Source organism: Gouania willdenowi, chromosome 4, assembly GCF_900634775.1.
Source record: "Gouania willdenowi chromosome 4, fGouWil2.1, whole genome shotgun sequence".
Classification (NCBI taxonomy): Eukaryota; Metazoa; Chordata; class Actinopteri; order Blenniiformes; family Gobiesocidae; genus Gouania; species Gouania willdenowi.
This window is the reverse complement of record NC_041047.1, coordinates 43,104,860-43,119,015: the sequence shown is the minus strand read 5'-3', so window position 1 is coordinate 43,119,015 and position 14,156 is coordinate 43,104,860. Positions and strand designations below refer to the sequence as shown.

Genomic DNA, 14,156 nt, shown 5'->3' with positions numbered 1-14,156 from the left:
AGTGTGTGTGGTTTCAAAGAAGCATTAAAAAGCCCTTGTTTTACCTCTGGTCACAGTAAACTATGTTTTATGTTTTTTAAGCAACTTAAAATTGATTTCAGGATTATTACTTACCTACCTAACCATGTATATATTGTTGGACACAAACATGAAAACAATATGAACATGTGCAACATGCAAACAAAGTATAAAAGTGTATGGAGCTGTAGACTTAAAACATAACGTCATGTCTGCGCTCCTCTAACAGCCTCTGCAGCATGTTGGTTATTGTTTGCTGTTAATGAAACACACACACAGTAGCATATATCAGGGTTTAGAAGCTAAGTAGTCTAGGGTTCGGTTACTATCCTCTTGGGAATACTACAGTCATGGGTGCAATCGATCAAAGCTGGATGATAAGACACTCATAAGGCATCCAATGTATACACAATAGCCACATCAGCTCAGACATTCCAGTTTACCATTGAAATAAACAAACAAACAAAAAAATAGATATATACATTAGAATATAATTATATAGAATATGCCTTTATTCCTGCAACACAATAAAAAGAGCAGACAGTAAGAAACAAAAATAAATACAAACACGATAATGGTGCAAAATGTAAGAACTGTAGGACAGACATAAATAATAAAAAAAAAACAACAAAACAAATGACAGTTGAAGAAATTGGGTTGAAGGGTCATAGTTAAACAGTCTGATGGCAGTGGGATCAAAGGAACCCCCGAAGCAATCCCTCTTGCATCGTGGTGGGAAGATGTGTTGGCTGAAGGAGCTGCACATTGACCACAGCTCCTCATAGAGAGGGTGAGAGGAGTTGTCCAAAATTGCTAGAAATGCGTCCCTCGTCCTCCTTTCAGCTACTGTCTCTAGGGAGCCAGGTCCAGTCCAACCACAGAGTGGGACTTCCTCAATAGTTTATTGAGTTTGTTTGCCTCACCAGCCTTGATAGCACCCCACTGCAAAGAACAGTGTACTGGTCACCACAGATTGGTAGAAGGACTTCAGGAAATTGTTGCAAACATTGAAGGATCTGAGCCTCCTCAGGAAAAAAAAAAACCTGCTCTGTCCTTTCCTGAAGACGGCCTCAGTGTTTCTTGACCAGTCCAGTTTATTGTTAATGTGGACCCCAAGGTACTTATATGAGTCCGGCCTCTCCACTTCCTGCCACTGGATAAGAGACTCAGGGCTTGTTTTCCTCCTGTAGTCCACCATTACATACTTAGTCTTGCTGGTGTTGAGCTTCAGCTGGTTAATGTTGCACTACATAGCGCAAGGTGTCCAATTAAACAGTGAGCAGAGTCCTCAGGTTGAAGGACCAGCCACTCAAATGTCTTCATGACATGTGACGTCAGTGCCACTGGTCTGTAGTCATTGAGAAGGCTGGGATGTCCTGTTTTTTGCACTGGGATGATGCAGGAGGTCTTCCACAGGTTTGGCACCTTCATCAGCATCAGGGAGAGGTGAAAGCTGAAATACTCCTGCAAGCTGTCTAGTGCATGATTTGGGGACCCTTTGGTTGAGACTGTCTGGCCCACTGGCTTTGTCGGTGCAGAGTTTGGAGAGCTTCTTCTCCACCTGGCTGGAAGTGACCGTGGGACAGGTAGAGAGGGAAGGAGAGGGTTGGAGTGAAGAGTCAATTTTTGTGTGTCTCTGTTTCAGAAGGGCAGGGGAGAGGGGGGCTGTCTATTGAGGCTGATGATGTGCTGAGAAAGGGGTAAGGATCTTGGATGAAGGGGGAGCAGAGTTTGGAGCAGAGGTGAGGATCGGGGTGTGGGGCATTATTGACGACCCAGCCTCACTGTCTGAGCTCACGTTGGGGGGTAAATCAAACCTATTTAAGAATGGATTTAGCTCAGAAGCAAAAACTGGGTCTCCCTGTACTTTAGGTTCTGTTTACATGAGAATGTTTTCTCATGAAAATGTAAAAGTTTTGTTCTAGAGTGGAAGTTTTTGAAAAAGATACCCCCTCCGTGTTTGTGTAAAGAGGGAAACAAATCTTTCTGTGTTACAGGCATGCACACTGTGGCTGCAGACCATCAGGCGTTAGTTTTAATCAGACCTACAAAGTTAAAAGTTAGACTCGACTCAGCCCCTAGCCGTCAGAATACGACCTGAACCAGATAAAAGTTGATCTCTCTTTAAGTCTGAACTTATTGCTGCCGATACACTATTCACATACGCGTGCAGCGCACACATTTAAGTGAGTTTCTTTAAATCAGCTTTATTTAATAGCCACTCGTTCTGCATTAAACTGTAAAATGAAAAGTAGCTTCATGTGATGCGACAGACATTACGGTTTAATGCTGTAACACACACAACTCCACAACGTCCTTCTACATATGTGTCATACACAGCAACACAAGTCAAAAACTAGTCTTTTTTGCATTTCATCACAACATTTATTAATGTACCCTAGCAAACATTTGTGCTTCATCTCACGCTTATAGAAACACATAACACATTACGCGCAGCGTCCCAGCAGAATCCAACCAAATTCCATGTTAAAAAGATAGAAAATAACCCCTACACCAGGTTCGGTCAAATATCTCTCAGTAGGAGTGCAGCACTGAGATTGTCGTCAGAATCTGGTGCATGAAAAATGTCTCCTCTCTTCCAATTGCTGGTCAAATAAACCAACACTTTGTTGGAGAAATTTTATTTAAATCCAAAGACTGATGCGTGCTAACACTCTTACTTGTGTTTGCTTATTTTGGTTAATTGCTAAATCATACCGCCATCTATTGGCCTGGCATGTATAATACATAATTTTTTTATGTTTCCAGCATCCTCAAGGAAACAGAGATCATTTTTTTTAATGTTTTATATAAGGAAACAATGTTCAGATGTTACAGTTGTCACTAAAGCAAAAAAAAAAAAAAAAAATAACATTCAAGTCACTGACAGGGTTTTTTTTACAAAAAGGCTGTTTTCTCAGCTTTTTGCTCTGAAACTGAAGATTTGTGTAAAACTTGCTCTATTCAATGGCTGATTACAAAAGAACGTAACGAGCCAGAAACAAATGTTTTTTTTTTTCATGACAGTAGAGGCTTCAATCTTTCAGAATCATAGTCATAGTAGAAAATATTCTGTGGGTCTTTAAAATCAGTCAAAATGCTCAAAAACAGCTGGCACTGAGGGGGGTAGAAAAATTGAAATTGGCTGGCACTGAATGAGTTAATATCCCCATTGATCCATGGCTTGTTATTGGGGAGGCATGAAACATTTTTGGTTGGGACTATGGTGTCCTCACAGAAGTGGATGTAGTCAGTAATGCAACACTATATCTCCTCAATGTCTTCTCCATGATCCTCCTTAAAAAGCTCACAGATTGAGTGACGTGTGACGTGCTGACGTGGTGACGTATCGATCATTTCCTGTTTACGCTCTACCGCTGTTTGCAGCGCTCTACTACTGTGTTCTGCTAACTCTAATCAAACTTGTTGTCATTGATATTTTAGCCTTGAAAACACTTGTTTTAAATTTTTACCGTACAGTTAAACGTACGAAGGTTAAGTAAAAAGCAATCTCGCCTCTTATAGGCAGTGTAATCTCCTTTAAACTTCCTTTTGTCCTTAGCTTAGCTTAGCTTAAATTTAGCACCTATGGCTTCTCTCTCCTCCCCTCCGCTCTCCTGCCCGGTGTGTCAGATGTTTAGTTACTCCTCGTCCTCCTTTAGGGACAATGGTAGTTGCATAAAGTGTAGCGTACTGTTAGACATGGAGGCGAGGATCAACAATCTGGAGAAGCGGTTCCGCACCCCTGATACCAAAACCGAAGCTAGCAAGCAGGACCTAGCCGGTGCGGATCGTGCTAGCTCTAGCTTAGCCTCCCCCCCGGCCAGCAATGAGTGGGTTACTGTCCGTGGTAAGCATAGTCGAAGGTCAAAAAGCCGCTCGGGACACCACCATGTTCACGTCTCAAACAGGTTCTCCCCCCTCCGTGAGGACAACACACTCACCGGGGAACAAACTCTGATAATTGGTGACTCCATAGTGAGAAACGTGAAGCTAGCGAAGTCAGCGGGCAACGTGAGGTGCATCCCAGGGGCCAGAGCGGGCGACATAGAATCAAATCTAAAGTTGCTGGCAAAGAGTAATCGTAAGTTTGATAGGATAGTCCTCCATGTCGGCACTAATGACTCCCGACGTCGTCAGTCGGAAGCAACCAAAGTGAACATTGAATCAGTTTGTGCTTATGCTTAAAACAATGTCGGACTCCGTAATTTTCTCTGGTCCCTTACCAAATCTGACCAGTGATGACACGTATAGCCGCATGTCATCATTTAACCGCTGGCTATCGAGGTGATGGTCCAGAAAAACGAGGTGGGCTTCATTGATAATTGGAGATCCTTCTGGGGGAAAACCGAACCTGATAGGAGAGATGGAATCCACCCTACTTTGGAGGGAGCATCTCTATATCAGAAAACATGGCACAGTCACTGTTTATGACATCTCATGAATGAGACCATGTTACAGAGGTGGAGTCCTCCACGCCCTCTGCGCTGCCTTAGGACAGTTTCCCTCCCATTGCTATTATGATAGCTGTGTTCATCGCCATGACAACTGTTGTGATGGTGATGAATATTATCTTATGGAGACGGTGTCAGTCCCCCGACCCATATTTCACAATGATTTTAACATAAAATCAAATAAAAGAGCTATCAATTATAAAACTCTGAAAAAAATTAAAATCTCAAATCTAGAAACACCAAAACATAAAACCATTAAATGTGCTGACAAAGATAGTGATAGCCTGAGCTCAGCCTTTATGTCCCTAATAGACTCAGTTGGCTTTTTTCAAACTATTAATGAAGCTACTCATCGTTTAAATCATACTCTTGATCTTGTTCTAACATATGGCCTTGATATTAATGAACTAAAAGTCTTCCCTGAAAATCCTCTGCTATCAGATCACTTTTTAATGTCTTTTAACATTATCCTAGAGGATCTCGCACTGTGCAATAAAATAGTTACGAGTAGAAATCTGTCCAATAGTGCTGTGGCTAAATTTAAAGAGGCCATTCCTGCTGCCTTAAACTCAGTGCACCATCCAATAAATAACTATGACATTAATTATAACCCCTCTCAACTGGATCTGCTTGTCGATAGCTCTGCTAGTCTACTAAAATCCACCTTGGACTCAATTGCCCCATTGAGGGAAAAAACTATTAAACGTCAGAGGAAAGCTCCGTGGTTTAGCTCTGAAACTCACAACCCGTAAATTAGAGAGAATGTGGCTCTCCAAAAAAACAGAGGAGTCACGAAAACTCTGGCAAGAAAGCCATAGTAAATACATGACAGCCTTACGACATAGTCGATCTACATACTATTCCTCACTAATTGAGGAAAATAAAAATAATCCGAGGTACCTTTTCAGCACTGTAGCCAGGCTAACACAAAGTCAGAGCTCTATTGAGCCCATTATTCCTCTAGCCCTCAGCTGTGAGGACTTTATGACATTTTTTAACGATAAAATTCATAAGATTAGAGATAAAATTAGCCACTCCCTGCCTTCACCTGGGCCTGCTGTACCATTAAATGTAACTAGGCCTAACCTAAACTGTTTCACACATATAGGACTTCAGGAACTTAACTCTATTATCTCATCCTCCAAACCATCGACCTGCCTTTCAGATCCGATCCCAACTAAACTGTTTAAAGAAGTTATTCCCTTAGTCTGCCCATCTTTGTTGGAGAAAATAAATATATCCCTATCAATAGGCTACGTGCCACAGTCCTTTAAAGTAGCTGTAATCAAACCCCTTCTCAAAAAACCTACTCTTGATTCCAGCACTTTAGCAAACTACAGGCCTATATCTAATCTTCCTTTTATTTCAAAGATTCTTGAGAAAGTTGTGGCGGCTCAGCTCTGTGAATTTCTTCAAAACAACAGCCTGTTCGAGGACTTCCAGTCAGGTTTTAGAGCTCAACACAGCACAGAGACTGCTTTAGTTAAAGTAACTAATGATCTACTCTGGGCTTCAGATGAAGGACGACTCTCAGTGCTGGTTTTATTAGATCTTAGTGCAGCTTTTGACACTATAGATCACTATATTCTACTAGAGAGATTAGAGGAATTACTTGGAATCACAGGGACTGCCCTAAACTGGTTTAAGTCCTACCTATCTGATAGGTACCAGTTTGTACACGTGAATAATAGGTCTTCTGTGTACACTAAAGTAAGCTACGGGGTTCCTCAGGGCTCTGTGCTAGGTCCAATCCTCTTCTGTATCTATATGATCCCCCTTGGTAATGTTATGAGAAAATACTCTGTTAACTTTCACTGCTATGCTGATGATACCCAGCTGTATGTATCAATGAAGCCAGGTGAGACAAATCAGCTATCTAAACTTGAGGCCTGTCTAAAGGACATTAGGGCCTGGATGGACCAAAATTTTCTTCTTCTCAACTCAGACAAGACTGAGGTCATTGTACTGGGCCCGTGACACCTTAGAGAAACCTATGCTAGCCTAACTGCCCTAGATGGCATTACTCTGGCACAAAGCACAACTGTTAGAAACCTCGGGGTTCTATTTGATCAGGATTTATCCTTCAACTCTCACATAAAACAAACTTCAAGAACTGCCTTCTTTCATCTCCGTAACATTGCTAAAATCAGACCTATCCTGTCTCAGGGCGACGCCGAAAAACTAGTCCATGCTTTTGTTACCTCTAGACTGGATTATTGTAATTCTCTTTTAGCAGGCTGCCCGAGCAAGTCGCTTAAGACACTTCAGCTGGTTCAAAATGCTGCAGCACGTGTACTGACTAAAACTAGGAGAAGCGATCACATTACTCCCGTATTAGCCTCTCTGCATTGGCTTCCCATAAAATATAGAATAGAATTCAAGATTCTTCTTCTCACTTATAAAGCCCTAAATGGACAGGCACCAGTCTATCTCAAGGAGCTTGTAGTGGCCATACAATCCCCCCAGAACACTACGCTCTCAAAATGCTGGACTACTCGGTGTTCCATTTGTCTCTAAAAGTAGTATAGGAGGAAGAGCTTTAGTTATCAGGCCCCCACTTCTCTGGAACCATCTACAACCACGGTTCGGGGGGCAGACACCCTCTCTACCTTTAAGGTTAGGCTCAAAACATTCCTCTTTGGTGAAGCTTTTAGTTAGGAACCAGCTCATAGCTCATAATTAAGATGCAATAGGCATAGACTGCTGGGGGGGTCTGGCATGCTCGGTTGGAGAGGGCGTTAAGAGAGGTCATTTAGGTTAGAGAGGGACCGGAGAGGGTCCCATTCCTCTCTCAAACACTCTCTCTATGTCTGCTTCTTCCCTTGTGTGTTTGCTCCTGTACTCCTTCTGGCTTTTGTCTTGCAGGTCCGTGGGATCCTTAGTGTGGAGTTACAGAGTCTCAGCGGCTCTGTCTACACCCTTTCCTCTGCACACACCCAACACAGCATAACGTGGATGGCTGTTCATCATAGGAATGGGATCCACACAAGGTTCCTGCTGCTTAACAGAAGGTTTTCCTTGCCGCCATGATGAATTCATGTTGGGTGTGGGATACATATGTATGTGTATATACGTATATATGCATATGTGTGTATCCATAAAATGAAGAGTCCGTCCTTAAGACTGCTCTACTGTAAAGTGTCTTGAGATACCATTGGTTATGATTTGGCGCTATACAAATAAAGATTGATTGATTGATTGATTGATTGTGAAGTTGAAGCACTCCTGGAGAGCCTCCTCTGTTTCGTTAGACCAGACCTCCACTGTCTTTTTGCTGACCACCTGCTGTTTCACCAATGGCCTGTAGGTGGTGTGTAGATCAGATTGTGGTCTGATTCTCCCAAAGGGGAGAAAGGATAAGAGCTTTATGTCCCTTCACGTTGGCATACAGATGATCCAAGGTCTTATTCTCCCTCGTTGCACAGCTAAACATACTGTTTAAAGTTGATCAGAAGGGCCGTAGACACGAAATGGCAGCCACGCTTCTATCAGTATGCCCCAGGGCAACTCTGACTTTAATGTAGCTTATCGCCACCCGGGCATACCTGTCAAGTTTTGGATTTGAAAATAAGGGAAATTTCTGGCACCCACTACGAGCCGTCCCACGTGCCCCAACCAAGCTCCAGTATCCCTTATATTTTAAGACATGTTTACAAGAAATCTAAAAGAGTCACTTGTCAACCACTTACTAAATACAATTATGTGATTATAATCTGGTAGGTCGACCTTTATTAACATCGAAATGCTCTGAACATTCCTACTAGGGCTGGGCAATATGGACCAAAACTCATATCTCAATATATTTTCTCAAAATGGTGATATATGATATAAATCTTGATAATTTCATTTCAAATAAAGTCTGACCAGAAAAACAATTCTGGGTTAAATTTGCTAATGCAAAATGCCACACAGGGACATTTATTAACAAACAGCTGCACAATATGTGCACTCAGAAATCCATCTAACTGAGCTTTACATGCTGTTCTGAGAAGTAAAATCAGCAACTCCTAAAACTAGTATTTTGATACATAATAAGCTATTATATATTTGTATATATATATATAAAATATTATAGTTTTCTATATCGCCAAAATAGAAAACTCGATACATCTTGAATCTCGATATATTGCCCAGCTTTAATTCCTAAATTATAAAACAGCCTGAATTAAAACAAATGTGTATCTGAAGCACGTGTTTATTTAATATACTTACAGTTTATATACAAGTCAACACATTGCATAATTACTGTTAATTTCACGTTGCTTGTCTTTAAGTTAAAGATTAACATTTTTATTTTCATTATATATTTTCTTTTAATTTCTCATGATCACTCATGTGGTTCTCTGGTATTCACTAATGACTTATTAGACACATTTATTACAGACTTTACATCCTTTAACACTTTTTTAAAGCAGTGTATGATTGTGGAGCTTGTGATTGGCTGATTTTTCATGGTGACTTACGTCGCTCCTTCCGCTGTGGGAGACGTTAAAATCTCAGTTATTAATCTAACAGAACGTGTAACTGTGTCCCATCCTGCTGCTCTTTAGGAAAGTAACTCTCTGTCACATTTCACACGTATTTACACAAGTTCTTTGTTTTTTTTAACGGAACATCTTCATTCATCATCTCTTTTCTGAGTTGTTTCCGGGTTTGTTGCCGCTGTCAGCACTAATTTCGTGAGAACTGCCACTCAGGCCATTTCAGGTGGCAGTGCTCGCGAGGCCAATGACGGCGTTCAGTTTAGTAAGGCATCTTTTAATTATTATTACATTAACTACGGGATATTTACGGGAAAATACTATACGGGAAGATGGCGGGAAAGAGGGGTAAAATACGGGAGTTTCCCGGCCAAAACGGGATACTTGACAGGTATGCCACCAGTATGACTGATGTGAGTGACTGGTGTGAATGAGTAATGGTTTCTGTAATGCATTTTGAGTCTGCTCAAAAAAAGCGCTACATAAATACAAGCCATTATTACTATTAAGTTGTTCAGGACAGAAGAGAGAGAAATTTATTTTTTATTTTATTTATTTATTTATTTATTCAGTTCATTTCCGACATGGTTGCATTCACAGAAATTCATTTGACATTCAGAGCAAAATCACATCATTGTTTTTTTTTTTTTTTTTTTTTTAGTCCTTTAATCAAATCCTTTAATCAAATGTGATTAAAGTCTCCACTGATCAGTATGAGGGTGCTGGGATGTGGAGTCTGTAGCGCTGCAATCTCAGCCTGTGTGATATCACTCGCTCTGGCTGCTGCAGCCGATGGTGGGATTACGCAGCCACAGTAATGGTGTGAAAAAACTCCTTAGGCAGATAATATGGCCGTAATCCTATCACCAAAAGTTTAAAATCGGGAGTGCAGATAGAATCCCTCACAGTGACATGACCAGGGTGGCACCATTTAAAGTTAACAAAGACACAAAGTCCTCCTCCTTCAGTCAACATGCAGCAGTGTGAAGCCGGCCATCTCCAGCTGATTATTCAGTATATATAATATGGAGCCATGAATGCACGCAGAAGGAACTCCAGCTCCATACTTAAGGCACAGTAATTCCTCACAGGAATATGTTTGCATTATGGAATGTGATTAAAGTCTGACAAAAAAGAGGAAATCTTCCGTTGTAATAACACAACTGAAAAGCTGTACTATTACAAATGATTGACAAAAATAAATCACAGACAATACTTAACTAAATCAAAAGCGAATGATACATGGAGCTGCCGCAACAGGCACCCAGAAGTAGAAGTGAAGAAGCTTCTTGGAGGAGAGGTTCGACATCTTCATCAAAACTAGTCCAGTTTCTCTACTTTTCATTTATTCAGTTTTCATTATTTCATTATTTATTCAGTTTTCTTTTGGCCACACCAAGTATCCATACGTTCTGTAGGCCTGCAGGGATTGATCAGAACATAGCAACTGTTACTTCTCCCTCTAACCTGAACGATCGGAGGCAAAGAAGAGACAGCTTCTTGACAAAAATGTCCTTAAAGGCACCACACAGTCTAAAATAATATATTGTCAAACATGGCAATGGTTTTGCATAGTTAAGTACTTTTGAATCATCCCATATGTTGTCAGATGTTTTTTGTTGTATCTTGATTAAGCTATCAAGTCTGTCTTCAACAATGTTTGCTGTTTTCCACCAGCAATAATGGCAAATGTTTCCGAAAGCAAAACAATGTAAACAAAACAAAAACATAAACCTTGTTCTCTGTCTGATAGACACTGCAGCTATATTAAGATCCGAGGACTCTGTGTGGCCTGGACTCTACCAAGTGGAATTTATGGTGAAGGACCAGCAAGGACAGGCCTGTCCAGAGCCACAGAAAGTGACAGTCCAAGTTTGTACCTGTGAGGATGGAGAAACATGTGGAAAACTAGGTTCAAATGGTCAGCCCAGCAAAGAAGCACAACTGGGACCTGCAGGCATTGGATTGCTGTGTTTGGGCTTGTTGCTGTTACTGCGTAAGTGGTTGAATCACAATGATTTCTTGGAGGAGCAAGTAGCAGACTGACCTACCTACTTCTACTTTATTTTTGCAGCCAATTTATTGTTCCTCACATGAAAATGTTGATTCTGTTGATATATGAGTGTGTTTGAAAAAAAAAACCAAAACAAATATAAAATTAAATGTGATATTATTTACAGCATTGCTTCTGATAGGCTGCTCTGTGTGGCTGAGAATCATATTTAGGGTAAATTTCCACTCAGGAGTGATTTTAACTTTTCAATGTGTCTGCAGTCATTCCACTGTTGCTGCTCTTCTGTCAGTGTGGCGGAGCTGTATTCCGAGATCGCTTTACTGAGATGCCTTTTGACACCAAGTCGCACCTTATCAACTATCACACAGAGCGCCAGGGGGAGAACACGGTGAGAACAACTGATTTTACACCTCAATAATTTAGAATTGCCTATAATAAAAGGTTGCTGTGATACGATAACCATTTATAAACCCATTTAAAGTCATTTGAATCCACCTAATTGAAAATGTAATCCTTACATATTTCTAATAATTTTAGGAGGTGCCCCTGCTGAACATGCCCACACATTTAGATGGAAATGCTTTACAGATGGAAACTGTAAAGAATGTTTCAGCTGCAGGAGATTTTCAGCAATCAGTTTCTATGTTTAATGGGATGAACAGTGGTGGATACCAAGGAGGCTTTTCAAATGGATATCAAGATCAAACATGGGAGATGAAACAGCTGGGTGTAGGTGGCTTTAACTCTGAGTATGGAAGCAGACAAGCAATGCAAGGTGAAGGAATCTTTGATGGCATGGCATTGCCAGAAGACTTCCTTGGAGAGTACTACAGTCAGGTGAGTTTGAATATTCCATATAATTAATTGTATAGACTTATTCTACTTTCAATAATTACAATTATATTCATTGATTGAATTACTTTTATCGTTGTGTTGAAAGTTAAAATGAATTGTTGTTTTCCATCATAGGTGACCAGTGGTAATGACAACCTTGGTGTAAAGGATGAGTTGTTGATGTACGACTACGAGGGCAAAGACTCGTCTGCAGGCTCGGTTGGCTGCTGTAGCTTACTGGAGACTGACGATGACTTGCACTTCCTTGATGACCTTGGAGTGAAATTCAAAACACTTGCTGAGGTGTGTGGAGGAAAGAAGATCCAAAATGAAGCCAAGCCGGTGTTACCTCCCCTGCCTAGTGTTCCTTCATCCAGCGCTCAGACATTAGCATCAACTTTAGCTAGCCCTCAGCAGATGCCTCCTCCGCCTTTGCAACAATCCAGAACACAGGAAACTGTCATTAGAGAAACAAGCAATGTGCGTGAAAAGGTGGAGAGGAACGCCGCCACAGTGAGAGAGGGAACAACAGTGAAAACTCAGCTGGCAAATCAAAACCAGATGATCCTGCTCCCTCAGCAGCAGCCAATCTACTACACCACCGCCCCCATGCTGCAACCAGTACACTATGTGGTCCAACCACAGGTTCAGAGCACTGTGCTCCTGGCTGAGGCTCCAGCAACCAACGTCCACAACATGGTCCTTGTTCAAGATGCACAAGCTGTGCCTTCCCAAGGTGTCATTGTTCAGGCACCAACAACCATCTCCAGTGGACACGCCCAAGGCCATGGCATGGTGCTGGTGGGGACTGGTGAGGTTCCCGGTGTGAACGTGATCAACAAAGGAAATTATTCTGGCCATCAGACGATGATGGTTGTTGAGGGAAAGGTTCCAGCAGGATCAACTAAAGTCCTGAAAGGGAATCAGACCCGTTTTGTTCCAGGAGGTACTTTACAACATGGAGGGATGTCAGGATCTCAGACATTACTGTTGGTGGGAGAACAGACAGGCAGTGGAGGGAGACTGCTTCGAGAGGCAGGAGGTTTTTCTCAGAGGAGTGAGGTCTCTGGTCTTCAGGGAAACACTGGGAGCACAGAGAGCAAATTAAGTGGCTCTCAGAGCAGAAAGACGAGTTCAACTACCAGGTTCAGCACAGGCCCCTCCCATGGCAAGGTGGTAGTTGAGAAATTCAGTAAACAATGACCTTGTTTAGAAACATGTCCAGATGCCAAAAAGACTATTTCCAGTATTCTAGACAGCTCTTGGTGATGGGAAGCTTGTTGTGACATTTTGCATTTTCTAAAATAACCTTAATCAAATTAATCTTAAATTCAACTGGATAGATTTGATTATATGGATTATTCATTTTGTTTTGTTTTAGATTATATATGATGCAATTTTGGTGCTTGGCCAAAAAATTACACCTTTTTTAATTTTTTTCTAAGAATTTGTAAAGTCAATTTCCAACGGTCTAAACTTGATTTGTTGTTAAAGTTATAAATATTACAAATACACTTGCTTTCTTTAAAATGGTATTTGTAGATGGCTTGTAAAACAAACTATGTGAGTGTCAGAGGAATTCAGGGACCAGGGATTGTATAGTTTGTTACTTCTATCTTGCACTGCACCATACAACTTTACAACCGTTAGGACCTTAAACTGTTGCATTTTTATGAATTCAATTTGATGTACACTACTATCAGATTTTTTTAAAAAGCACAATAAAAAATATTGGAAAGCTTTGTTTTGTATTATTTTAGCAGAAAATGGAGTCATACTAATAAATAAAAAAATGAGTATGGGAGCCCAGAGTACATTCAACAATATCACTTAGTGACCTTTTGAATTGTATTGTGGCCAATTTTTGATTGATTATAATTACCTTTTACATAAATATATTGCACCATTAAATATATATTTATCATTGTTTCATATAATACAAACATTAATAGACATATTGAATTTAATTTGTGTTGGCTAGCAGGTTTGCATATCCACTCATGTACAAATTCTGCTGGTAGCATTTTAGTTTAGAAGAGAGCTTCTGTTTTGTAATTTCTTTAACCTTACATTCATTGCCTGCTCTAGTTTAGAGACCTCTTTTGGTTGATTTTTTTCAAATGTAGCTTCTCCCACGAGTCAATTACTTTTATGTTTTCTTATGTTTAATATCTTTTCCATCTCAACTCAGTTGTGTGTCGTGACTTCCCCAAGTGATGATGTGGATGATGAAAAAAGGTGTAATGTGGAAAAAAGTTCATCGATGAAACTGGCTCGCATAATAATACAAAGTTTATTAAAACAAGCAGAATCAAAAACCAGGGCTGAGACAGAATCCCTCGGAGAACAAATGAG

The 14,156-nt window shown here is 40.7% G+C and overlaps 1 protein-coding gene across 1 annotated transcript in view; it reads left to right on the top strand.

The window, feature by feature from the left end:
• Positions 1–13,542, top strand: part of LOC114461704 (desmoglein-2-like) — a 33,296-nt gene extending 19,754 nt beyond the window's left edge. The window contains exons 11-14 of the mRNA XM_028443994.1: positions 10,707–10,949; positions 11,228–11,355; positions 11,505–11,804; positions 11,937–13,542. Of these exons, the coding sequence (XP_028299795.1) occupies positions 10,707–10,949; positions 11,228–11,355; positions 11,505–11,804; positions 11,937–13,004 (1,739 nt within the window). The 3' untranslated portion in view covers positions 13,005–13,542. The remainder of the gene's footprint in view (positions 1–10,706; positions 10,950–11,227; positions 11,356–11,504; positions 11,805–11,936) is intronic.
• Positions 13,543–14,156: the final 614 nt, after the last annotated feature.